Genomic DNA, 25,731 nt, shown 5'->3' on the forward strand with positions numbered 1-25,731 from the left:
TATTTTTTATATTAACAGCTCATATCTGTTAAGGTCTGGGATACGTTTAGTTCATGGTATATAACAAAACTGCCAGTTTGGATATGTCTGTATCAAGTGCAGTGAGACAACACCCAAGTAAAAGCCACCATAGCTTCCTTGGTATCATTATACACACATTAGGGCAGTGTCAGTGGGAGCGTGGGGGGCAGATGTCACTGAACAAATGGAGTTGTGTGGATGTTCCTCAACATTTCCCAGGCTGCTGGCTGATGGTACTGAGGTGCCCTTGCATGTCTAGCATGCTGATGGGTTTGAAATTTTGAACAGTTTGTTTAAGAATAACTGCAAAGTGATTATATGGTATTGCTAAAGCTGTTAGTGAAGCAGTTTGATGTTTTAATTCTGACTTGCAGATCTCTCAGCTCTGTATTTCTAATGTTGAATGCACTAAACTGCATGTTCCAGCTCTGTGCTGGAGGCTGTATGGTCAACACGTGGATGCCGATGACCTGTTAAAAGCTCTCAGTTGCAGTGTTTTAATTCTGATCCTCTCAATATGACCTTTTATCCTAGTTTTTCAGATAGTTGGTAAATTTCTACTGCAAACTTCCTGCAACTTCAGAGAAAAGAAGGAATATAGTAATTTCTTGTGTTTTGTTTTGCTATATTTAGTGCACATGTATGATTTTTGATGGTGATATGTCCCTGCCAGCAGCAGACTGGAACTGCATCCGTTCTTTGCAGGCTCTTGTAGCTCTGTTGTTGGAATGCATATATAGAACAGAGAGCAGCTGTAATTTTACAGTTCACCATAATTTTCAGGACACCAACATGGGAGAGATCCTTAATTTGCAATAGATTAGAGTTGCGGTTCCTGTTCTATAGACAGTATTATCTTCTTTACAGCACCTTTTGCAGTAGCTCAGAAAGGTCCTGTTTGGCAGTCTGGGTTTTGTAGCCTCAGTTCTGTACAAATACTCTGTGATGTCTGGGCCTAGAGTTGTCCAAAAAAGCTTGTCAATATGTTTCCCTGAGACTGTGTTGTTAAACACACAGGAGAAAAGTCCTACCATAATCCAATTGGTGTGATGAGATTTGTAGAGCTCCTTCTGTAAGTGTTGTAATCATTCTGTGCAATGGCCATGTACTGTTATTTTTTTTCTGCTTTCTTGTTCTGCAGCTGTTTCTGGACCATTTATGCTACTACAGAACTAGAAAGTGATAGCAGTTAGAAGACTTGGACAGACCCCAGGGTTACCTGTTACACTGCAGTTGTTTTATAAAGCACAAAATTTCTCCTTCTAGGTGGTGTTGAACTGGAGTTCATCTCCATCTGTATGGCTGCTGAAATCATTGCTGTACAGGTACTGCTGCTTGTAGTCTGGCTTTTTTACTCTAGATGGGACTGAGATTGTGTTCCAAACACAGTTTTAGTAGAGATGCAGTGCAGTATAAGATAATTTTATGTTTTAATCACTTCTGTTAAAGAATGCAAAATGGCTTAATTTTGAGTTTAGAGTTGCAAGCTTTAAGACAAGTCAAAGAATATTGTGTACTGTCTGGAATACATTGTAAATTCCTTGGGGCAGGAACTGTGTTTCCATCTGCCTGATGTGTTTCATGTGCTCATATTTCTGTTCAAACATAAAATCTGTGCAGAGGGAAGGCTGTTTCTTTTAGTTCAGGAGAATGAGATAAATGTCAGTAAATTCTACCCCTTGCATGTACATTTGAATGGTGAGGGAGTGAATTAGCCAACATGCATAATCCAAGCAGGCATTTCTAGTCTGTGCATGAATTTACCTATAGTGCACGGTGTGGGTTTGGCAGCTGGGTCATGCAGTCCGAGCATGCAGTTCATCCCCTCAGCATCATGGCATGTTGGATAATGTGACCTCATGAAGTACTTATATATGAAATCTGTTTTGGGCTGCTTGAAGAGGTGAGGATGTAGTGGTCCAGTTGTGGAGGATCAAGGTGTTTCTTAAGATACATCCTAAGTAAATTAAAATAGACCTTGAAAGTGGTGATACAGAAAGAAACAATGATTTATAAGCTGGGTGTTCAAGCTGGACTGGTTTTGATCCCCAACTGCCAGTTAACTGTGATGGAAGCAAATTGTGCTTGTTTAGTAATGGTTGCTGTTGCCTTAAAGCTGTAGGATAAAGGCACTGTGTGCTAAGGTAACACCACCAGCTGGAACAACCTTCGTGCATGTGGAATTTTGCACCTCACTGTTGGTATTCTTGACAGAGGTTTCTGTTGTCATCCTGATGGTTGTTGCATTGGGTCTCTGATTGCTATGAATGTGCTTGGACTGATCAGCTTCCTAAATAATTTTAAGTCTTCCCATACCTAAACTGGAAGTCTTGCAAAAAGTCAAGGCTCATTTTTTTTACTCTTAAAAAATGACAGAAGTACACTGTCAGGTCATACTGTCTATCTTTGGACTATGTGGAATGAGATTAAACTTCTGAAAGTTACTTTGATGCTTCCAAGAATTTTTGCTTTTTGGCTTGAGAAGTTAACTTGCTTATGCCAGGCTTCTATCTCTGACTTTGTAAGCCCAAACAGTGCCGGTAACTAAGTAACAGCACAGATGAATGTTTTCATAAAAACAATGTTGCTGCTTAGAGATGTGATTTACTACTTAAGTGTGTCTGTACATATATACAGAGGCAAAAAGTGATGATGACCTCATCTTCAGGAAGTCTCAGTTTTTTAGTCCCCAAGCCAAAGCCAAACGTAGTGTGAGTGTGAACAGACGCAACTCCAGTGACTTCAGCTGCAGTATCGCCATTAATGTCACTGCTCACTTAATTGCTGACATAAGCCTTTGTTGTGACATAAGCCTTGACATAAGTTTGTAGTGATCACTGCTTGAAACGTAAACCCAAAAGAAAAAATTGATAATGTTGCATCTTTCCTGGTATCTTCACATTGAAAAAAGGAGAAACTCGTTAATAGTCAGGATTTTGTAAGTAAATCTCTTTTTTTTTTTTAAATTTTGATATTGTCTTGTTATTAGGCTCTTAAATGAACTTACCAGTGCTCAGACCATGTCTTTTGCTTAGAATCAGTTATAAGTGATGACATACTGCAATTATTACAAATACAAAACAGACCTGCATACTTTTTAGTCTATTAAAAAAAAAAGTATCTTCCAGTTCTTCTATTTGGCAAAAGTTTCTCAGAATTTATGAGTAACGTTTCTCTGTTCTGTTCAAACAAGACTCCAGGTCACAAGCAGACCATTCTGATAAATTCTAGTAGTTTTTAGATGCTGCATATAGGCCTCATTTAATCTGTATCCATAATATTTAAAATTTCCATATCTTACATTTGAATGCTTGTACTGAAACAGTTATTAATCTTTACCAGAAGGAAAACTTTCTATTTGTGTAATATTTATTGATGCTAAACCCACATTATATCAGCACAACAGTCCAAAGTAACGATAATACATTTTTATAAATACAAATAAAAAGTGGCAAAATAATGCTAGTGGAGCTAAACAAAAATGTAAATTAGCATGTCACAGTTGAGGAAAATTTGGCAAAAGATATGACATACTTCTAGAATAAAATCAGATTATTCCCACCTGACAGACTGATGTTAATCTAGATTAACCATCCCCGTTACTAGTCATATCCTGCACCAAAATAGTACTACCTTGTGTGCTAAAGTTTATTAGTCACTAAAAAACAAAACAAACTTTGTGTACTTACAAAGCAATACATGTATAGCAGTAATGCAATATATGGTGTACACAATTACAAAATTAAAAAAAAAACAACAAACAAACCCCTAAGTACAAGACTTCTGAATAAATGAACTGAGATAAAAGATTTCAACACTTTTATTATAAATAATGAAAGATACCATATAATGTGCTTCATATAAGGAATACAGTGTTTTCCTTTCCTAGCAAAATATCGTAGCTCGTACCATCAAACACTCATTTTCCGTGTCAGGCCTAGTAATTTTTCCATCCATTCTCTCTCCCTCCCATTCAGCTGAAATTCATTTGGTTCCAATTTAAAACTACCTAGTCGGGTGTGACTTAAGTGGGGCTCCACTTCCAAATGGATTTGCCTTGCATTCTGTAAGTAGCCTTCAGGCTTTTCACCTATGGTGCACAGACTCTACCCCTCAAAAGAGTTGACATTTGCCTGCAGTCAGGAGAAGGAAATAATAAAATCTACCAGAGACATGTTATGTTAAGAAGAAAAAACAAAAAGCATTTGCCTATCTTCATTTTCTACTTCCTCAGATTTGCAATCCTATCACCTGTGGTGTAGACTTGTCACTTAAATCCATATTGTAGTTTCAATCCATTTTTCACATACTATACATTTCTAAAATCCTCATACATATTACACAAGCTTTAAACAGTCAGACATTCTATACATACACTCCCTAGTTTTCAGCTCACCTTAGAATTTCAGAATCTTGAATGGGAGTATTACAAAGTTACACACTGCTGTCCAGAAATCCAGAGAGTTTCAACCTCTTGCCCAGTCCCCCTCCCACCCCTTGCAGTAACTCACTGCAGTGGTTTATACTATCAGCATTTTTTCCCATCCAGTTACCAATGTGTAATCTGGAGTAGATTGTTACTATGTGTCAACTCTTCTTTGTTGTCCTGCAGAAGTAAAACTACTGCTGCTTAGACTGCCATTGCTATATGTTTGTAAATAAGCCTCCTCCAAGATGGCAAAAAGGAAAAACACAAATTAATTGAAAATTAGGGTCTTAATGTCCATACCAACAGCATTGAAAGAAAGATTTTTTTTCATTATTGAATAGAAAGCAGTTTGCAGAGATACAACATTTGCTTACATTTCTTTGCTTTGTCCCTTCCTGTTTCATTCTTATAGTATTGCACTTGTTCATCACAGCTGTCAGAATGTGTGTAGCCATTTTAGAACTGTTGATAACCCTTGAAGAAGGCATCTTGCACCATTAAGACTGTGTAGCATCTACTTACTGCTTAAAAACATATTTAGTGAAAAATCTTTCTCTCTGATGTGTTTTGGCCTCTTTGAAAAGGGTTATGAAGCAACATAGGTTAAGGAACTGGTGAATGTGATTTGTTGTGCAATGTGTACATTTCTATTAATAATCTATCTATTCTTCTAATTTGGTATAATGAATAAGGAATATATGGTTACTGTGTTTGTTGTTTATCTTTTGTACATGAAGGTGTCTGCCCTTGCATAAAGTGACATAGGAGTATCATTGGTCAAGGCAATGGCTTTCAGTGTTTCTGCTTTGAAAGAAAATGATGGAAGCGGCAGTTGAATCTACAGATCATCGCTCTCTACCAGGCCAGGCTGCATTGTCAGGTGGACTGGGTTTGCTTCCGGCTGGAAGGCTGCTTTGATGTCTAGTCCTTGGTCACAGAGAGCAGCGTATCGGCTGGCTGAGGGCCGCACCTTCTTTGGCTTGGTCTGCTGAGGGGGTTGTTGCCATTGAGCTATAGATTAAAAAGGAAAGAAAAAGTGTTAGCCTTCCTGAGCGGTGCACCTAAGTGTGCCAGATGCTCAGTCAACCCTTTGTGAAGGAGATAGTAATTTCTGAGAAGCAGGAAACCATTATATCAAAGGTAAATTTGTTTCATTTCTTTGCATTGTTGTTTTTTGGGGTTTTTTCCCTCAGCATCTAGTTTCACCTTCCAATGTGGTAAGTAAATACAACAGTCTGTGTTACTTTTTGGCATTGTTTTCTACATTTCCTTGTGCCACTAAGAAGGGTGACAGCAAGGAGGTTGTTTCTGTGCACTCCTATTATAGTAACAGGCCTGTTCTAGCGTTAGTTGTTGCATATAAAAGGAAATTATCTGTTTGCCATTGCCATCCCTTGTATACTGAAGAATGATGAGCCAAATCTCTTATTCACAATTCCCTCTTCCAGCACCACCCCATAAACCATCCTTTATCAGCCTCTCTCCTTCTCCCTCCCAAGTTAATTCTTGCTTTGAGAAGACTGGTAAGAGATACTTCTTTAAGAAAACTTTCACTATGTATGGGGCTGCTTTGGAACAAACTGAGTAATTAAGCAGAAAGCCATAAAAACATCTACTACACTTTTGGTAGCTGTCACAGGTATATTACAGACTAATGTACAAAAGAATACAAAAGGTTAGGGAAGTGCCAGCAAAACAATAGTAATAATGATCCACAAAAATCATATGATCATGCTGTTATCTGTTGTTAATTAGCTATATTTAAAGTAAAAAGCAAAACCAGAAAGCATGCAAGCTTGTTTTGCTTTAGGTGTCTGAAAGATGGTGAAATATACTTTGATAGAGCATTTGTTGTCTTGAAGTGGATGTTTACTATTGAGGAGAAACTATAAACAAAAGAAAGAGAGACCAATGTAAACCATTCTGTGAACAACCCAAAACTTATAGAACTGTTGCATTTGGGGGGCTTAATATGATCATGAAAAATGAAGCCACTTACTATAAACATCCAACCTGGCAGTGCAAGACACAATCCCAGCCTCATTCTTAGCTGAAACAGTGTACCAGCCAGCATCCTCCTTTGTAGCTCCCTGAATAAGCAGGCAAATGTAGCCGTAGTTATCCTGGTGCATGCTAATCAAAAGAAAAGTAGAAAATTACTATTTAATTCACAAACCAGTGTAAACTATTTTAAAATGGCATTATAAACTGACCCAATCTTAGTTACAGATTGATTATAGTCTAACTTTCATTAAAATTTTAATTAAAATGGAACTTCCTCTGAACTTAGCAAGTAGAAAATAGAGCCTTGAGTATGCGTGACAATTTGTCAGTTTAATATCCTGTATTGAAAACTAAGAAGGAAAAACACATGAAGTAACTTTTCTTTCATGATTATGGATTAAGACATCTGGAGTAGCAGGAACACCAGATCTTACCCAGACTTTTTGTGGAAAGGATAAAGAAACTCAAGGAAGATCTTAAAATATAAAATACTGAATCTTAGTTGCTTAACTGTACAGCAGAATTAATCAGTTTCTGCTGAAAAGCACAGAGTGTTCCTTTGGAACCTTGATTTTCACTAGCAAATATCTGTAGTCTTGATTCAAGAAGATTAAAACTCGTTCTCCTCTTACTTACAGTGCAAAGGTAGTTGTGTAAGTCTAATGATGGAAAACAAGTAACATTTTATTTCTGGTTCAGCCACTAGGCTGGCTGCAAGTTTGAGTAAATATAAATTATTACAATCACTACTTAATATTTATGAGATGCCCTTTACACAAAGTGTTCATGTGACCTTTAAGGTTTTTATTTTAGGTTTTACGGGATAAACCATCATTGAAGTTGCACTGGGGAGGTAATTCTAAGTCAGTCTAACCTCACGCGGTCAGTGTTGTATGTGAGTGACTCATTCTCTTTCTTCCAAAATATCTGAGGAGATGGCTCCCCTGAGATTCGACACTCCAGTCGCACTGGGAATCCCTCAGTCACACCTGTGTTTTGTAGCTTCTCTATAAACACAGGTGCTTTTTGTACTTCCTTAGCTGTGAAAATAAAGATTGCAGTTATGTTGACATTTGTCTATGAAAACATAGCCTTTCTTTCAGCAGTATGCCAAAAACAATTCTGAAAGACCTAAGTGGCAGGAAACCTAAGTATTGTCTTCATTAATCATGAAGTTCAGCCCTGGTTCCTCTGAAGAAAACAGTCCCATCATTATTTTAATAGGGGGAAAAGTGAGTGCTAAAAAGCTGATTCTTTCCTAAAATAATTGAAATGTAGAGCATGACAACTAGATGAACTGGCTGCACTATGCTTGGTAAAAAGTGCTCCCCCACATTCCACAAAAGCATGGACTTTTAACTGAAGAAGGAACTGCTCTACCAGAAGTCTGCATTGGCATTAGTCTGATGTGCTGTGAAACACACAAGGCATTCCCACTGGCTGCCCAATCGACCTGCACAGATTGCTATTACAAAAAAGGCATCCAGGGAAATAGTCTGGTTTGTGGCCTCAAGGCCAGCAGCCCCCTTTTCTTAACTGTATGCACAGACATTTAAATGCCAGACAACTTATGCCACAACATAACATGAATAGCTCACCTATAAATATATCATACTTCTGTTACTGCCAGGTTTCCTTTTTTTACCCTCCAACCCTCAATGTGTCATTTGACATCATTCACGTTTCCTTTTTTCATGCTATCCTGGCAGCGCTCAGTCTGAAAGCTTAGCATGAAGATGTTACCTGCAACAGTGAGCTCCAGGCTGAATGAATTTTCACCAGCTCGATTGCTGGCAATGCACGTGTAGATTCCAGCATCTCTGGATGTGACTGGTTCTATGATCAAGGAGTGCACCCCGTTCTCACGCACCAACATTTTGTGAGAGCTGTCAGGGCGAATTGGTCTGCCATTAAGTTGCCAGCTTAAGTCTGGAGTTGGTAATCCACTAACCTTGAGTGTAAAAAGAACAGTGGGAAATTGTTTTAGCCAGATGAAACACTAGAGGAGTCCTGACGTGTTTCTTCAGGGAAGTTTGGTTTGCTACTGCAAGTGTACCAAAAGATTTAAAGATCTAATTCTGTCCTGATTCACACATTGAATCAAGTTGTAGTCATTTACTTAACTTTCTGGCCAACTCCCTAAATTCCATAATGTCGTATGGGTGCGACTGAAAAAAGATCAGTGTGTAGATAGGCTAGAAGCTAAATAATAATACATTGCAAAACAATAGGCAGGGTGACACCTTTTGTCTTTTTTATTGTTTGCTCTTCAGGTGGAATGAGAAGATACTCCTTTCTAGATTAACTTATTTTTGGAAGACTTGCAGACAAAAAGATGTTAGCTGACTAACTGCTGACCTCTGAAGTTGCATTCCACTGAGGTATGCCCTAGTGACAGCACCATCTGCACTAGTTAATGCTTGGTCTGTGTGGACTAGTCTTGCACTCCTGAAAGCTATGCCACTTGCTGTGGGGACTCCTTCAGAGCAAACAGCTTCTCCCAAATAGGTCAGCATAAAGTAAACAGAAGTCACCCAAGCCTGAATTATTTCTGCTCAGCAGAGGCATAAATCAGGTTTATACTGTTTGAAACTTTTAACGGGGGTTCAAAACTCGTGTAGTAAAAAGACTTAAAATGTAGAAACACATTGTCTTTATAGTGTGTGCTGCTTTCCTCCACACCCCAGTTTAGCTGAATTCTATAAATCAGTTTACTGTGAGCTCTAAGATTTGCCTGAAGCACTTTCATTGGAGGGGAGGGAAACTTTTATTGTCCACTTACTCACTCATAAGCAATGAGATTAATTACCCTGCTAACAGGCGCCGAAACTGCCAATAGGCAAAATTGCTTTGAAAAGAAACCAATGTGGTTTTTGAGTCAGCTGATATTATCAAAAGGCTGCTGCTACCCTTTGCATGACACTTGCCTTGCAGTCCATCCTACATAGTTTTCCTTCTTGAACAGTCAGGTCTCCAGGAGCCTGCAGAAAATGAGGCCGGAAGAATCGTTCCTGAATTGGTTCATTTTCATCACCACTGTCCCTTGATCGAGATCGTGGTCTTAAAATAACATGAAATAAAGGTAAATTATTTTTTTTCTCTGCTAAATCAGAACCATAATCACGTATAAGACTGGTTTGAATTTTAAACCATTTCTCTAACCTGTACCATAATCACCCCACATTTACACACATGCACTAGTAGTATTTGGCACAGACTGTGTTAATTATGACACTGCAGTTATTTAATTACTTTCATTTAATTCCCACCTTGTGACAAACTATGACCTATAAAGCAATATTGCTACAGAATAATAGCTTGTAATATTAAATAATTTTATGAATGATAGCATTTTTGTTTAGTCTTTAAATCATTGAAATACAAATAAAACAAGTTGGCAAGCCTTGGCATGTAGCTTCAGTTCCCCATTTCTAGTGTCCTGTGTATTTAATCCCCTCACTGCTGCTGATTACATCAGAAAGTACATGGACTGTTCATTAATCATGGTTTCCTTTCAGCAAATAACAGCAGTTAAAAGCTAACTCATCTGAATTGACAAGACCTTTCATATCAGACTTATCTTCTCTTGTTCTGCAGTAGTGAAGACTGTACAGAAAATTCTGTGTATTGAATTGTTGTGAATATATTTATTCCTCATTTAACAGTTTTTTTTTGTATGAGATACTCCTGAATATTTTCAACGCCACCAAACTGTAGAATTGAAGCAATGAGAATTTCAATTGTGAGAAGTAGGGCAAATAACTTTGGTTGCTAGTTTTTTGGTTTTTTTTTAATATAAAGGTACCATAAACAGTTTGATAAATAATAAAAAGAAAAGAAAAATAACTCCTGTCCCCATACAGAGTATCAATCACCTTAAGCTTCCATGATATCATTTAATCCATTTTCAGCATTGGCTATTCTTCCCTTTTAATTTAATCCATCAAATCTTTTCTTAAGTGATTTCTCATTTAACTAGATTTTTGTTTCTGTTGAAATTCGATTATTCCATTTGTGTGATTTAGTAATCAAAGAATCTTGAAACAAAATTTTATGTCCATTTTTGTCCTTCCCTGATCAGCTCCAGTGGGCTCCATTCTGGAGTCAGCTGCTGCCTACAGTGACATCCTGTGTAAAGAAGAGGAGCTACTCAAATGTCCTCCAAAGACCTCTTTTATCAATGACACATTACAGCGAAATTCTCTTCTTTGAATCCCACATCCTGTTAACTTTTGCCAGTGTTTCTATTTTGGCTGCTGTTTGCAGTGTCCATGCTGCAGTACAGGTGCCCATATGCATTTTCTACTGCCCAAGGTCATTTCTCCAAGTTAACATAATTCACAATAAAAAAGAGCCTGAAACCCTTAATGGTTACACTTGGAAAACAAGATGCTATTCTACTGCCTGGAAGATAAACACTCCAGCTGCACGCTCTGCTCCGCTGAGGCTGCAGTTAATTAGATTTGCTTGAATTTATTTTGCCTTGCTCTGTTGTTGCCCTTTTCTCTGCTATTGCTGTGTTTGGATTGGCCAGGCATCACCTGTGCTAAGGTATTCTCTTATTAATAGCTCAACGTTGACTTTTTAATGATCATCACAGTTATCCGACAGCTATAACTAAAGGCAAATGGAGGGGCTGGTGGGGGGCTTGTGTGGATATCCAGTCAATACTGCTTAATAATGTAGGACTGGATACTGAAATGGGAACACAGACTGACATCCCTGCACACACTAAGAGCTCACATAACTCTTCAGGTGCCTAAATCCATGTCTGGAGTACCTCATAGTTTTTGCCACTTGAACATGTCTAAAGCTACTTCAGTAGGTCCAGAATTGTAGCTCATAAGCAACTCTAGGCTTTAATTGGTAAGCTCCTGGTAAGTTTTAGAGACATAGATGCCTCGTGCAGATAGATGGGATGGAAGATGGAGAGCAATAAGGAAAAAGTGTACTGATATTGTTTGGTAATGAGTTCTTCAAGACCAGCTAGAAATTAAGGTATCTAGTCAAGTGAGTGCTGCACAGTGCAAGTAACTTTAGCAAAATCTGCCTCCGCATTATTGATAAGCATCCTGTTGGTAAGATGCCAACAAAGGACAAGTAACTGATGCTTTGTACCATTTTGCAAAGATGAGCCAAACAGGTGAACTGGCACCACAGAAGTGTGAAAGCCAGCATCTCACTGCTGCAGCTGCAGGAAAAGGTAGCACTGGTCAAAACTGGGAGGTGTGTGTGGGCAGAATTTATGTTAAATAAAATGGAAAGCAAAGAAGTTAAGAATTTGTGAACACAGATGTTGCTTTTCTACCTCTTTATAAAAATCACAGACTCTTTTTTAAAGCCTTTGCCTTGAGAGGTGAAACTAGGGTCATTTCAATTCTAAAACATTTTATGGTTTTACACAAATAATGAAATGAGTACAGCCAAGTAGCTTCAGATGTTTAAGAATGACAAATTGCAAAAGACTGGAATAACCTGGGTTCATTGTGGGCTCTTCGGAGTTGCAATGCGGCCATCACATTGCAGAGATTAGTTTCAGCAGAGCTGACATCATGTACTAAATGTGTCCAGAGACTCCACGGGTTGGTACAGTACAATGCACTGGGAATTTCAGTGAGTAAGAAGATGAAAAAGACTTTATCATTGACCATATGGTAATGATCACTAATTCGGAATAAAGGAGATTAAGTTCAAATTAATCCCCTAATTGAGAGCAGGGTGATAGGAATGTTTAGTTTTTAAATCTTCTTTAAATCTCATGTATTTTATTATTTATTTTGGACTCTGGCTGCCATGCTTAGGTGACACAATGTTTGTTGAGCACCTTGTCATCTAAGGGATTGAGTCCAAGCTTTGTACACATCAGAAAATTCAAAGGTGGCCTCCCAAATCAAGTGGTACTAAGAAACTGATGTTTGTCAGCTAAGCAAATTTCAGAAAAATACATTAAGAGTGAAATAAAACCCCAGAGTTCTGCCAGAACACATTCTGTAAGAGATTAAATATATTTCAGGATAAAGCCTGTCAACAGTGTAACAAGTCATAAAGTTCATTAAGCTAATAATTACACTTGTAATAAAAGAAGCAAACAAATGGTTTTGTTACTCTCAAGCAGAAAATCTGATAGAAATAATATTGTAGTGCCATAGGAATATTACTTATCAAAAGTCAATGGCAATATACATGACAAATATCACAGTATACGGGGGACAGTAATGTGGGATATGACATTAGAAAAGCCAATGGCAGGAGTCTGTCTTAGGAAGGTTTTATGTGCTCCCATTTCATCGGTCTTGGGTGAACACTCTGGTGGGCGTAGTGACAACTGTCACTAAACAGATTCTGCGCTGAATGCTTACAGAAACTGCTTTTCCAGAGCAATGATAATGGGATGAGCCCGTCACATGGTTATTTTACAGAAAATAAGAATCCCCAATAATTGCCCTAATTTTAATTAAACTTCTGTACAGAAATCTTATTTCTAATTCATTACTCACTGGACACCCAATCCAAAGCAATAGTGGCTGTTTGAGTGCCTGTCTCCATTAGGAAATAAAATACCAGCCAGAAGTAGCCTTGGACTTTGAATGCATTTGGAGAGACTAAAAAGAGCCTCTTCCATTATTACCTGAGGGTTCTGTCCCTCACAAAAAGAGAGACACACACATTTTGTCCTTCAGGAAGCTGCAGGAGTGGCAGCTGCTTGATGCTTTCACCCCTACCTACCTTCCCATCATCTTTGCTTTTAAAAATCTTTCTCCTTTGTCACCCCGTGTGCACTGACTTATTCCGCTGAAACCTGATTCTTCATGGCAGCTTTTCCCTTCAGAGGTTAACTTGGCCTTTCCATTTTTACCCATTACCTGAAGGTGCTAAGTACATTAGTGACTGGAGAGGCTACACCAAGTGGTCCCAGCCTTTTTTGTGCTGTTCTCACAGTGCAGCCTGGCAGGATATTCCCCTCCAGAGGCACTCTGAGCTTTGGGCTTAACACCAGGTGGCACACTGCAGATGGAGTTGGTGGCCATCTCAGAGAAATGCTGGGAAATGCTTTCAGGGTTGCAGTTTGTTCCATGCAGGAGTAAGACTGACAAAATTTTTTAACCAACCAGCCTCACTTCCTAATACTTCATAGCTACCAAAGGGGGGAAGAGAGCCTGTTTTACATGCAGCACTTCTACATTATATACTAGTACCAGTACTAACCGTTACAGAAATCCTTTCCTGGTTGTACACTGACTGTGTAATTGCATGTACTCTGTGTATTAGTTGGGCAATATACTATGCATATTCTATGGCTGTTGGAAGCATTAAGCAAAACACATGCCTTATTACAGCAGAATCCAGAAACCAGAGCCCTCACACTGCCTTAAAACAGTTCTGGTAACCAAAATCAACTTTTTTTGCATCATCTTAAGCTATCTAAGCAGAGCTAAACAGCCTCATAAATGCTTTGGGCAAAGAAAAAAAATATTTGAAGGGAAAATTCCCTTCTATGGTCCAAAAACATAACCCATAGCTTCATATGGGAATAATTGTAGACTCACCAAAGATAAGTTTAATACTTTATTTCTGACTCGTAATTCCTTATAAGAACCTGAACTGAAATATTAAATACTGAAATTCTAAAATACTTCTAATGTAAATCTGATAAACCTCTTTGGCATGCAGTTATTAAATGAACACTTACTAGAAGCTGCAGAAGATGGAGGTTCCTGGCAGAATCCTAATCACATGAAATATTTTTTAAAAGCCTAAGTGACAAGAGCCTTCCCAACAGCTGATAGTGTAATTTGAGATACAGAGTGACTAGTGAATACCACAGAGAAAGAAGGAGGAGACAGGGAAATTTAAAGATATTTAAAGGTCTTGTCATTTCAGAGGTTGCTTATACTTCTGAGTGTGCAAGTTCTGCAGCAATTTTCATACAGCAGAGGTCACATTTCTTCCTGAATGCCATGCTTACCTCACTTCTACCTAACTTATCTGCTTACCTCACATTCTTTACCTTACCATAGTTATTTTGCAAAATCCATATTATTAAAAGAAAAAAAAAAAAATCAAATACCTTCTTATGTGAGGCTGACCTGAAGGTGACCAAGGACTGCGGCCTCTTTGATTTACAGCTTGAACCATCAGCCTGCCCGTGCAACTTACTCTGCCCTGTTAGGATGATAGAGAGAAGGAATATTAAAAGACTTAAAATATGTAATAATAAATGTTCAACCTGATCTGTTCTTTTTTTTTCCTACCCATTTTATCAGCTTCCAGTCTAACACAGAACAGACTGGAATGACTGTGACTATAATACGTTCATTTTTTTTTTTAAAGACTGTTCATACCACTGGCAATCAAGTTCCAAGTTCTTATTGACTGTTATTGATGTGGGCAGGAGGTTTCCTCTGTGTGTGGCAAGTGGGCAGAATGAGAAGTTCAAGGTCCTGAAGATGGCCCATGGTGAGTGCTGGCAGTTAACAACAGAGTTGCTGCCTCCAAAGTAGATTGATCTACTTGATCTGGTGGGCCCAAAACTCAAAAAAACCCTCATTATTGTGAAAGCAAAAAGAATGTGACAGGTACTTAACAGGTCCTCTCTGCAGAGTGAATCTTGTTTGAGGAATTGCACTGAAAGGCACAGCTGTGCTGATGGACATTGGTGATAATTCAGGTTATTTTCAATGAATGAGAAATAAAACATGGCTCTGGTGTATTTGGCCCCTTTTTTCTTTTACTTTGTGTTTTAGAAGACAGGTTCTCCACCACAAGTACTAGTCCTAACAGATTTGGGATGGGACTGCCCTGTAAGGGGTAAAAGCATCTGGTGGTCCTAAAAAATAACTGGGCTGGTAGCAGTGAAGCAACATCCATATTTCAGCTCTAAGCTGTGAGCTCCACACTCAGGTCTGCCAGCATAAAAGTGACAAATATTTTTGTCACAGTACTTGAAGGGCTGCAAATAGCAGTTCTTTAAGAACTGTCCAAAGCCCATCCAAAAACAATTTCACCAGGCTCACAAGCAGCCTTCAAATAGCAACAACTTTTGTGTTCACTTAGAAATGAAGTCTGTGTCCCACTTCTATTCCCATGACCCATTTAGTCCACAAGTAAAATCCCTGCATTAAAATAAGCCATTGTGCAAGACCCACAGCAATTCCTTATGTAAAAGCTTTATTATCCCCATTATGTTACAAGACCATTGAAGACATCTGGAACAAATGAATTTCTATTTTGGGCACCACTACATATTGATATTTTTCTGGCAGGTGATGAATACACATAATTTGGGATCATTTCTGCATATCTCAGTACATGATGGTGTCACAAAGGGAAACAAAGGGCAATGAGGAATTTGGATAGGGAAGATTAAGCAGGAAGCCAAAGATTTCGGAAAAGTCACAGGATGAAGAGGATGGAAGCAATGAGTGGGAAGTAATTAATGAGATGATGTTCTTGAAACTAAGGGAACTCCAGCCTGAGGACTGTGGGTGTGTAATGCAAAGAAGCAGAGGAAATGGGATAAGAAGAAAGAAGGTGAAAAAGAACTCAATGTGAGCCCATACAGTGCATAGAAAGAGCTCAGTTAAGGGATATAATCTCTAACTAAAGGCCTAAACCAGGCAAAGTTTTGTGTTTGTCTAGGCCCAGGGTCCATTTGTTCTGGATTAACTTCTATGGCAAATTTTACAGCAAACCCCAGTGGTGTGTCAGAACTTTAGTTCTATCTCACTGCACTTTATGCGGTGGGCAATGGGGCCTGCCCTGTTAACTACCATGGATGATCTCCAGGGTCTATCAACAAGGCATTTTACACACATAAATCCTATTACGTTAGCCCAGGTCATGAGGTGGCATGGACTGGCAGAGCTTTAATGAACTGAATCCTTTGGTTTAATAAAACCAATTTCTATCAGCTGAGAACACGTCTTTTGCTTTAGAGTTTGGTGATTCCAATAGCAATGACCAAACACAGCAACAGCCTAGCAAATATCTACCAGTCCATCAGAGTTCTGATGTGAGCTCCCTTATATTTACATACTTATTCTTAAGAAAGGTTGCCAAATTTGCTTAAGTTTGTGAGAGCTTTGAGACGTGGATAACTTTCCATTAGAATTGAGAAGACTTTGCCAAAATTATTTCCACTCAGGATGACTTAAAAGAATTGGAATCCAGATCTTTGAGTGTGAAAGGCTAGTACATTAACTCACAGCCCTTCTTTGCCTCCATTGTACTGTTAAATGCATAGTAAAAGCAAGCAAATAGTGGAAGAAATAAGTATGTTTGCTTGGGAATTACACTGTAAAAAGGAGGATGCTTCTGGTTCTGCTCCAAAGAGGGGAAAAAGGCATAAGTACAAGTATTTTATCATTTAACAAAGTTGCTTTTTCAAGCTCCAAGCAGGGAACCACACTAATCCAGCTCATTTTAGTACATCCAAAAACCCACTAACAAAATAGTGCCATCAATGACCAGAACTGGTAACCTGGGTCACTGTTGTTGAATGAGCATTATCCAGAACAACAAATGCTCCAAAGTAGGCTGTAAATATTCAGGGACAGTACAGTGCCCAAACACAAAGGCAATTTGTTCACCAAGTTCTCTAAGACTTTGGATCACACAGTAACACTACACAGTGAAACTCTGTGCATGCACTGAGCACTTAAAGGAAGATGAACAGGAACATTTCTTACCTTGAGCATGCATATATTTTTAAACCTGTTGTGAAATTTCACTGTTTAAATGGTACCAGGTGTTGTAACAATGTCATCTATGTGTAAAAGCTCCCAGTTTGAACAATTCCACGGCTTTACGCTATATTATTAATATTTCTTTTACTTATACATGTAGAAATAACAATTAAACCACCTGTATTTAAGCACTGCAGTTCATAGGATCTACCCAAAAGCTGCTCTCTGTATGTTGCCTGTGTGTACAACCCTTTATATCCACAAGCCCTCTGCAGTATGAGCAGGACTGACAAGCTGAAGAGTGAGACAAAAATGGCAGCGTCGTGCTGAGTAACCTAGCAACGTGCATAACAGAGCACAACACTCCTGCTTAGATTAAACTCTGTCTCAGTGATACAGTTTGTTATTCTACAGTGTGATTCTGCTTGCAGGCCTAGTCTTGGCAAGATATTTGGCACTACAGAAGAAAATAATTCATTACATCCCAAAAGTTATGTTACTGCTTTGGTTTCACACATGCAACTCTTTCCCCTCAATTTGCTGTGGTGTAGGAAAAGTGGATTGAAAAAGCTGCTTCCATAGGATGAGTGACCTGTAAGTTTGGCTATGTCTAATGAACTAGTGGGTTTCTGCTGTGTACCTCAACTCTTGTATTAAATCTGCAAAGAAAAAATGGCATTGCTAAACCAGTAACACTCTTGTATTTCAGAAAAGCACTGTTTAAGATCAACACAGGACTGCTACATAAGAGTGCTAGATTTTTTTTTTTTTGCCTTAGAAACTTGCAATCTGCCTAATGTAAGCATGTTGAGGTGTGATATACTCCCACTCATTTAAAAAAAATTGGCCTCAGTCAGTGAGTAGGGTGAACAAGAGAAAGTTACATCTCTGGACTGGGTTACTTCTGGTAAACTGGATCTTTTTCTCCCTTTATATATGTGTGCTATCTGTGCTTAGTTAGAATACTGAGATATCAGCTGAAACAACTACTGTAAGAGTAATTAGAAAATTATACCACTCCCCCTGAAACCTCAAACCATACAAAAAAAATTACTGTCGAGTTGCTAATCTCTTGGAGATAGAAAGGTCCCACCCTACTGATGCAAGATGAAAACAAATCTAATTTACATACTTTACAGTGACTTCATCATTTAATTAAATCATGCATATGTGAGATGAGATAGTTTTCGGAAGATTTATGTCCAGAAGGATGTTTACTCTAGAGCCAAACCTTCATTTACCTGTGGGTTAGCAGCCATAATAGTGTAATTCCCATCATCATCCAGGGTGGAGGCTGCAGTATGCAGTGAGCAAGTTCCATCAGGTTCTCTTTGAATTCGGTAGTGATCACTTCGTTTAGAAATTTGCTTCCCATCTTTAAACCAATAAATCTGCAGGGAAAAAAAACAAAGCACAGCTGGTAAGAGGTGGGTGCTCATTGCCATAATTTCTCATTTAATAGCACTATCGAAATTAACTGCTGAAAAAACTCTCTGGTAAGTAGTAAAAGGAAACGACTTTGATCAACTCTTCATTCTATGAGTCACTTTCACTAACAGTTACAAGATTATCAGTGGTCCAAAGAGAAACAACAGCCTGAACGATTTCCAAAAAAACAAACAGGTGCATAAGGGCTGAGCATTTCAAGAACTGAAACTAAACGTCATTACAAAGAAGAGATTGTTGATTTCAGAGATTACTAATTTTACATTTATTTTGCTTAAATCTGAAGAAGTTGCAGAAAAACCTTGAGAATGCTTTTTCTCTCTTTTCAGAAAATAAAAACATAAATTAAAAAACCAAGATAATGATAGGCTTAATTAATTCAGTGATGAATAAGATAGAAGCAATGATCTCACTGTTAAAACATCCGTTTTGTCTCATCCATTACGCTGACTGGACTGGACCAAAATGCCAGAGGGGACAGAGCTGCTCCCGCTGGCAGTGTGCAGCTCAGTGTGTGGAGGGGCCAGCTCAGTGTAATGACATGACTGAACCTAACAATGTCACCCCGGTGTGACAGGCCAGCTACGCAAGTGGACAGCTTTGCAAAGTAATAGGAAATACTTCATAGCAAAGCAGCACATCGACATCCATTAATAACTGCATGCCAACAGCAGCACAGTTCCAAGCTGCACAGAGCAGTTACACTGGCTATCAAACAGAGGGCTTTTCCAGTACTTTTGATACATAATTTTATTCTCTGGCTGACCCAAGATATACTTTCAGTGAGCCAAAAAAAATGATGTATGAAGGATAATATCTTACAGTAATCCATGAATTACACACCAAAAAAAAAGTACTTTTAGTGCCTCAGACTTGAAGGGAAAAAAAAATTGACCTAGCTTTCAGGTTTTTTTTTTTTTAATATTATAATAATAAAGTAAAATCCCAAACTGATATCTGCTGGAATCGAAAGTATTGTGTATGCATGAACACACAAAGGAATATCTGAAAAATGTTATACTAGGAAGGCTGTACTCAGCTGCCCAAACCCATATTTAAGTAGAATATTATTTACTTGTTGTTTTTGAAATGTGTACTACACACAACATCAATTGTGTTCAGCATTTGAGATGCTTGTGCAGAAACCTACACCATGGTTACTTGTGCAGAAACCTACACTGTTTTTAGGAGGCCAACTCATTCAAAGTACAACTGTATTTGTCCTGGTCCTGCTGAGACTATTTAGCCTGAGGAAAACACATTTTGCTCCCCCTCATTATTGAAGTGGGAATTTAGGTCTTAAGAGTGAGGAAAGGGTGCTGGCTCTCTAGTAAAAAATGAAGTGACAGAACAATGTGCAATTCCATTCCTGATACAGCTTAATCTGCTGGGTTCTTCATATGTGCCAGCACTTCAAATTTGAAATTCACTCATTCGGGGCAAAGTTAAGGGTATACTTTTGAATTTCACAAAAAAACAATGGAGGTTTTTTTGGTGAAAATCAGTGGAAATTTTCCTTAAAATTTTATTATTGTGTATGATTTTTATATTAACAAGCATTATGCGTAAATTGAAATGATTTCATTTCCTCAATAGCTGGTTATACTTGTTTCCCATTTTGTCTGTCAGCAGCCTTGCAGAGACTCTGTGGCCTGAACAAAAGATTTAGTCATCTTCTTGTCTGCTGACAGAGCACTTACTGGAGATGTAAGAGATATTTGATCACTTATATACACATGCTAATGGGTGTTAAAACAACATTGCTGCAAAAAATGAGTTTTAACTTGCATGCTTTACATGTGTCATAATGTTTCTCGGAAATCTACTGCATTAAGTAGTAACTATTTAATAACAGTACACTTATCAGAAATATCAGGAGACATGCATGGAAATACACACAAATATTAACTGCACCAGCTAGCCAAACATCATGTATCTGTTGTCCAAAACTTATATCAACTAAGTTTAAAAGCATTAGCATCCCATATGAGCAATAAATTCTTAATATTACCTTTATCTTACATGGAGTTAGTAAGTAAAACAGTACCACTGCAGGAGACAATGGCCCTTGCATTGAAGTATTTTCTTTCTAGGATAACTTTCAATAAATGTACCATTACACTACGTAAGCACTGAACACCGCATCTGCATTGCTTTTATTTGCAGCAGATTTTCAGAAACCAGTGTGCAATGACTAGGAATACATGTGTGCACAGTACAAAGGGGGGTTTGATCTTGAGCAGCACAAGCATTTTTAATCACCAAGAATTATATTCAGCCATGTGAAGAGTGAGCAATATGAGAATTATGTAACATTCGTGTCTCAATTAACCTCTAGTATGGCATTGTCTTAATTCTGAGGAGAAATAATCCCTTAAAAAGAAGTATTCCATAGTCCCTCCTGTAGCACCACAGGTTTCTCATTTCAATGAGAAAATAGCTTTACATTACACCAAAGGTTATAAAAAAGAGTAGGCTCAGATTTAAAAAGTCATACATATGAAGACAGAATTTGCACATCAGTATTCAATTTACATGGCATGTTCAGGGGAAAAAATAATCAAGCCAATAACTCCACTTAGAAAAATCCCTTGTAATGAATGCCAGATTTTACAAACACTACAGTCCTTCCCAAAGCCATTCCTTGGCAGACCTGACAGAATACTTAGAAGGGAGGAGCTTCAAGTTAGTAAATTATTTCCAGCTTTTCATTTGCCAGAGTAAAAAAATTATTCACAAGAAACACTTCCAGCTTCAACAAATGACAGCAGAAGGGCAGCCCTCAGCCACTGAGCTTTTCAAAACTGCTGTCTTGGAATGCTCTGGCAGATGAGGGGGAGACACGGCCTTGGACATTTATGAAGCCTGGCTAACAAGTAGCCATACAACATGAGGAGATTGGTTCCATCCCAAGCAACTTAAGGAATTACACAAAGCATCTGCGAGGGAATGGAACAAAGGGCCAGAGTTCCAGGTGCAAGAGCAAATCACTTCTTTATGTGCAGGCTTTGACACTGCAGGGAAACAGAACATCGCTGTGAATCACAGGGCATTCACATCAGCTGCTCCTCTGTAAGGGCATGCTTTAGGGGAAGTGCTAGGAATGCGGTTTCTTGGCTGTGCAATCCTTATCGCCCCAATGAGGGAAAGAAGACATCCCCTTTCATCTGTCTTAAATCAGACAGAGAAACTACACCTTAATTGGAAACTGTGGAAATTAGGGAATGGTGAAGTTGACTAAGGCTGACTCATAATAGGTCATCTAGCAACTTAGTCATAAGCCTCAGGCAGAAAGAATATCTCTGCATAAACCGAACTTCTGTCAGCAACAGACCCATTTGCATTCCACCCTTGCTCAGCACAACAGACTTTTACCTATGGTCATCTCAGAAGTAATCGTAGACATGAAAAGTTTGGTTTCAGTCAGACTGGGCTTATCTTCTCTGTGTGTCTGTCTTCAGTTTGAAGCAGGAGTGCTTTTTTGATATAGGTATACTGATCAATCCCACTTACTCTGCAATGGTTCACATCATGTTGTGCTCTTGGAGCACAGAACTGGATTCCTTTCAGATGAAACTAAGCCAGAAAATGTGCTCTAAAAACTCATCTAGTGTGCATCTGCCTCACTCTGTGGGACGAGATTAGAGCTAGCCTGGAGTAAAACCTTCTGACGTGTGTAGGGTCGGATATCTCATTCTAGAGATTTTCTTCCTCTGCTCTTCACTTCTTGCTGATGTAGATATAGCCCTAGTTCTCTGTTGTTCTTCCTCTGCTACCTCATAAAGTCCTTTTTTTTTTAAATTAACAGCTTGTACAGTATCATACACATATATCATTTGGCATATAAAGTCACTTGCATTTCTCTCTATTTGAAAACCTAAGTACCCATAAAACTTACACTAGATGAGAGATTTGGTTGTGAGTGCTTCCTTGAAGGTCTTATATATCAGATAGGACACGATAGATCTTGTCTAAGAATATAAGAGCCACTGTCCATGAGAGGTCACTGTGAGAGCTGTGAGAACTTCACAGGGAAGACACTGGCTTTGGCAGGGGAGTTGAAGAAGCTGCTGCCGTTTGTCTGCTGCATAATCAGTCAGTTCATTGCCAAGCAATTTTTGAAATGGTTGTATGCAACCTATCCAAGGAGGGCATTCTTCCAGACTACTGACATCATGCAGCTGGTACTTTTACATTTGCTACAAGGAAATGCTTCCCAAGCCCAACCCTCCCTCAGAAGTTCATCATTAAAACCTCACCATCATGTCTCATCTTGCTGTTGGGATATATGGGAGCTTATGGTATTTTATTACGCCTTCTTCTACATTCCAGTAAAATCCAGTCTTGTTAGTGTGTGCAGATGCTGAAGAATGAGAGATATTGGATATTGGTACCTGGAGGTCTGCACAGCACTCCGACCGGAACCGAAGAGAGAGCTCCCCTGGGAGTCCTTGCTTTTAACCCCCTGTGTTCTCAGAGGCGTGTCCATACCTTCAGTGGTCACTCCAGATGCCAATATGCAAACCTGACCACTGATTGGTTTGACCTAACTTCTTGAAAAAATTCACTTCCATGGTCAAACCACGACACTATGCTGGCTTCTGAACTAAAACCCACATATTTTTGCATTAGCATGTTACCATGCCTGAACTAATTACCCGTGCTAGCAAGATGAGGTGGCTTTTAGGACTCCTATGCCAGCTCATGTGGGGTTTTCTAACATTGCACTGCATTCTGTGCCACAAGTGTACCCAGGAGGTAATTCTGAAAATGACAGAAGCTTTCCTTCCAGGTAAAATAATTGAGAAGAACTCTCAGGAGGGAGTAACTGAGAGCAGAAGCCTCATAGTTGCATTTTTTTACTAGATTTTGACTGAATAACTCCAGTTATACCAAAAGAGATTTGGCAGTTTATGCTGGATAGACATCTTTCTTGTCAAGTGTGAATATCTCCTGTTCCTGTAAAATACAGCCCACAGAGTCCAGAGCCTGATGGTAAAGGACCAACATAGAACTCTTCAGAGGAATTCTAGAAATATTTACTGTCTTTTCTTACCTTTGGCTTTGGATTTCCTGCCACTTTGCATGTAAATGTGACTGGCATTCCCTCAAAGATTTTGTAGTGTTTCAGCTTTATCTCAAAATATGGTGATATACTGTTATCAATAGGTTCATCTCCATGTTGCACTTCGTCATCTGATTCTTCCACAGGAGATCTCTCCAGCCTGTATTCAATTTCACTAATTAGCCTTTGCTCAAAGCTGGAGACTTTATATTCCTGTCAAATGAGAGGTAGATATTAGTGTCCAGCTTCAACACATTGCTCAGGAAGATATGTTCTTAATGTTTGAATTTTTTTATTTTACTAATCTTTAACAAGCCATTAAGTTTTTACATATAAAAGGAAACTGTATCTTGTTGAAGAAAAACACTATAATCCATGTCTCCAATAGCTTCCCTATGAAACAATCGAGACATCTGGTATGAGGCAAAAACTGTATTTCATGTTGTCTTAAGGTCTAATTTATAAGGGGAAAGAAAATCATTGGTTGCTTTCTTTCCATTAAAAAAATCCTATAAGAATAAAAGTATTCTGAGACAGTTCATAAAGACAAAAGGAACACAGTAATATTTCCTTGAGGGTACAGACAGATTTAGGGTGGGTTTTGTTTCCAGATGGCTAGAAGACCATATGGTTCACATCTGCTATTTGCATAGAACTCTACCAGAGGCTGAACCAGAAGGATAAAATTATTTTGTTTACAGTTGCCTGTAAAAATGAGGACAAAAATAAGAGAAAATTGCAACAGTGGCAGTCCATGATAGTTGTTTCCCTTTACTCCTGTTGCTATGATGCCCTTTGTGTGGGATCCTCCCATAGAAACAAAATTTACCATAACCGTATTGAAGATATAGCAACAAGAGCAGAAAGGTTCATCAAGTGTCAAACACTCTGACTTGCTTGAATATGTTATGATTTACTGATATGCACTGTTATTTGCTTTCTTGAACTGTTACTTTGCAGAATTGCTGCTTGGAATCTTACTGATAACAGTAATGATGTCAGACTGTAAAATAGCTCAGAAGCAGGAAAAAAAATTAGTCAATGCTCTTCTCAGTCAGCAGAAATTCAGACACTCTTTCAGATTACCTTTGGCCATTGTCTCTGACCCCTGCTGTATTAAAGACAGAACATGCATTGCATGCTAAGTATCCTTTCACATCCCCATCCTCTGTTGCTGCCTCTGGTCTGAGAATGACATGTTTCTGCCATTGGTTACAGAACTAATCATAACCCTCAATAATTGCAAAAAATGGAAGAGCAGAGGAATAACTTGTAAACTGCAGATAGCTTTAAAATTACCTTGTTTCCTGAAGTGTACCATAAAAGTAAAACATGAAGTACATGACACAGTTAGTACCGTATCAGTGTATGTTATTGTTACAGCACAAAGATAGTGGAGCACACAATGATTGCTGTTAAACTGTCTACACTCACACAGGCTTCTAGAACAACTTGAACATCCTCATAAATGGAGTGCAGCCCAATTCTCCACAGTTATTAATGCTAGGTGACCTCTTGTTATTAACCAAGAACAGCAGAATGGAAAGGGGAAAGAAAAAAAAAAAAAACCACACAAAAAAGATAGAAAAAGGTGAAAATTATAACCTTTTGAATATCCATGGGACTCACTACAGAAGCACCAACAGAGCGAGCTTCCTGCAAGGGTAGAAAAAAAGATCAAGAGGCAGAAAGAAGACCAAGAGATATCCCTGACAGTTCCTCAGTTTTTATCAGGAGAATGTACTTTGTGCAGCACCATAAGCAAATGAATGCTACATATTTCTGAGTAGCAGCTCTGGCATCTGAACAATGGAGAGCGTGTACCTGGCCTTTCAAGCAGACTTTCTGTTGTGGTTTTGGTCTGCACCCAAAAAGCGCCTATTACACAAATAAAGAGAAGATGGTTTCAAGATAGTAGATGCATTTCTGCCTTGAGAGACTTAAAGGTCAGGACAGAATAGGATAAACAGAAGAGTTTAAAGCAGAAAGCAGACATTCGAGAAGTCTCAACCTTATGGAAAAACTGAGCAATAGACATGTGATCCTCCACTTTATTTCACTAATAGATAACATATGACTTC

General features: G+C 38.6%; 1 protein-coding gene and 1 long non-coding RNA gene across 7 annotated transcripts in view; one reads left to right on the forward strand and one right to left on the reverse strand.

The window, feature by feature from the left end:
• Positions 1 to 3,372: 3,372 nt before the first annotated feature.
• Positions 3,373 to 25,731, reverse strand: part of PALLD (palladin, cytoskeletal associated protein) — a 191,037-nt gene continuing 168,678 nt past the window's right edge. For 4 of the 6 annotated variants that reach the window (XM_068187073.1, XM_068187076.1, XM_068187077.1 and 1 more), the window contains 9 exons: positions 25,256 to 25,306; positions 23,642 to 23,863; positions 18,381 to 18,530; positions 14,523 to 14,617; positions 9,389 to 9,514; positions 8,198 to 8,412; positions 7,329 to 7,494; positions 6,450 to 6,583; positions 3,373 to 5,461 (listed from right to left, as the gene is read on the reverse strand). In XM_068187073.1, the coding sequence (XP_068043174.1) occupies positions 5,289 to 5,461; positions 6,450 to 6,583; positions 7,329 to 7,494; positions 8,198 to 8,412; positions 9,389 to 9,514; positions 14,523 to 14,617; positions 18,381 to 18,530; positions 23,642 to 23,863; positions 25,256 to 25,306 (1,332 nt within the window). In that variant the 3' untranslated portion in view covers positions 3,373 to 5,288. The remainder of the gene's footprint in view (positions 5,462 to 6,449; positions 6,584 to 7,328; positions 7,495 to 8,197; positions 8,413 to 9,388; positions 9,515 to 14,522; positions 14,618 to 18,380; positions 18,531 to 23,641; positions 23,864 to 25,255; positions 25,307 to 25,731) is intronic. The other 2 variants (XM_068187075.1, XM_068187074.1) reach the window with 1 other exon arrangement.
• Positions 8,271 to 10,541, forward strand: LOC137472228 (uncharacterized). Its single transcript, XR_010998078.1, has 2 exons — positions 8,271 to 8,412; positions 9,389 to 10,541. It is a non-coding gene; the product is annotated as an uncharacterized lncRNA (long non-coding RNA).

Source organism: Anomalospiza imberbis, chromosome 4 (genome assembly GCF_031753505.1).
Source record: "Anomalospiza imberbis isolate Cuckoo-Finch-1a 21T00152 chromosome 4, ASM3175350v1, whole genome shotgun sequence".
NCBI classification, from domain to species: domain Eukaryota; kingdom Metazoa; phylum Chordata; class Aves; order Passeriformes; family Viduidae; genus Anomalospiza; species Anomalospiza imberbis.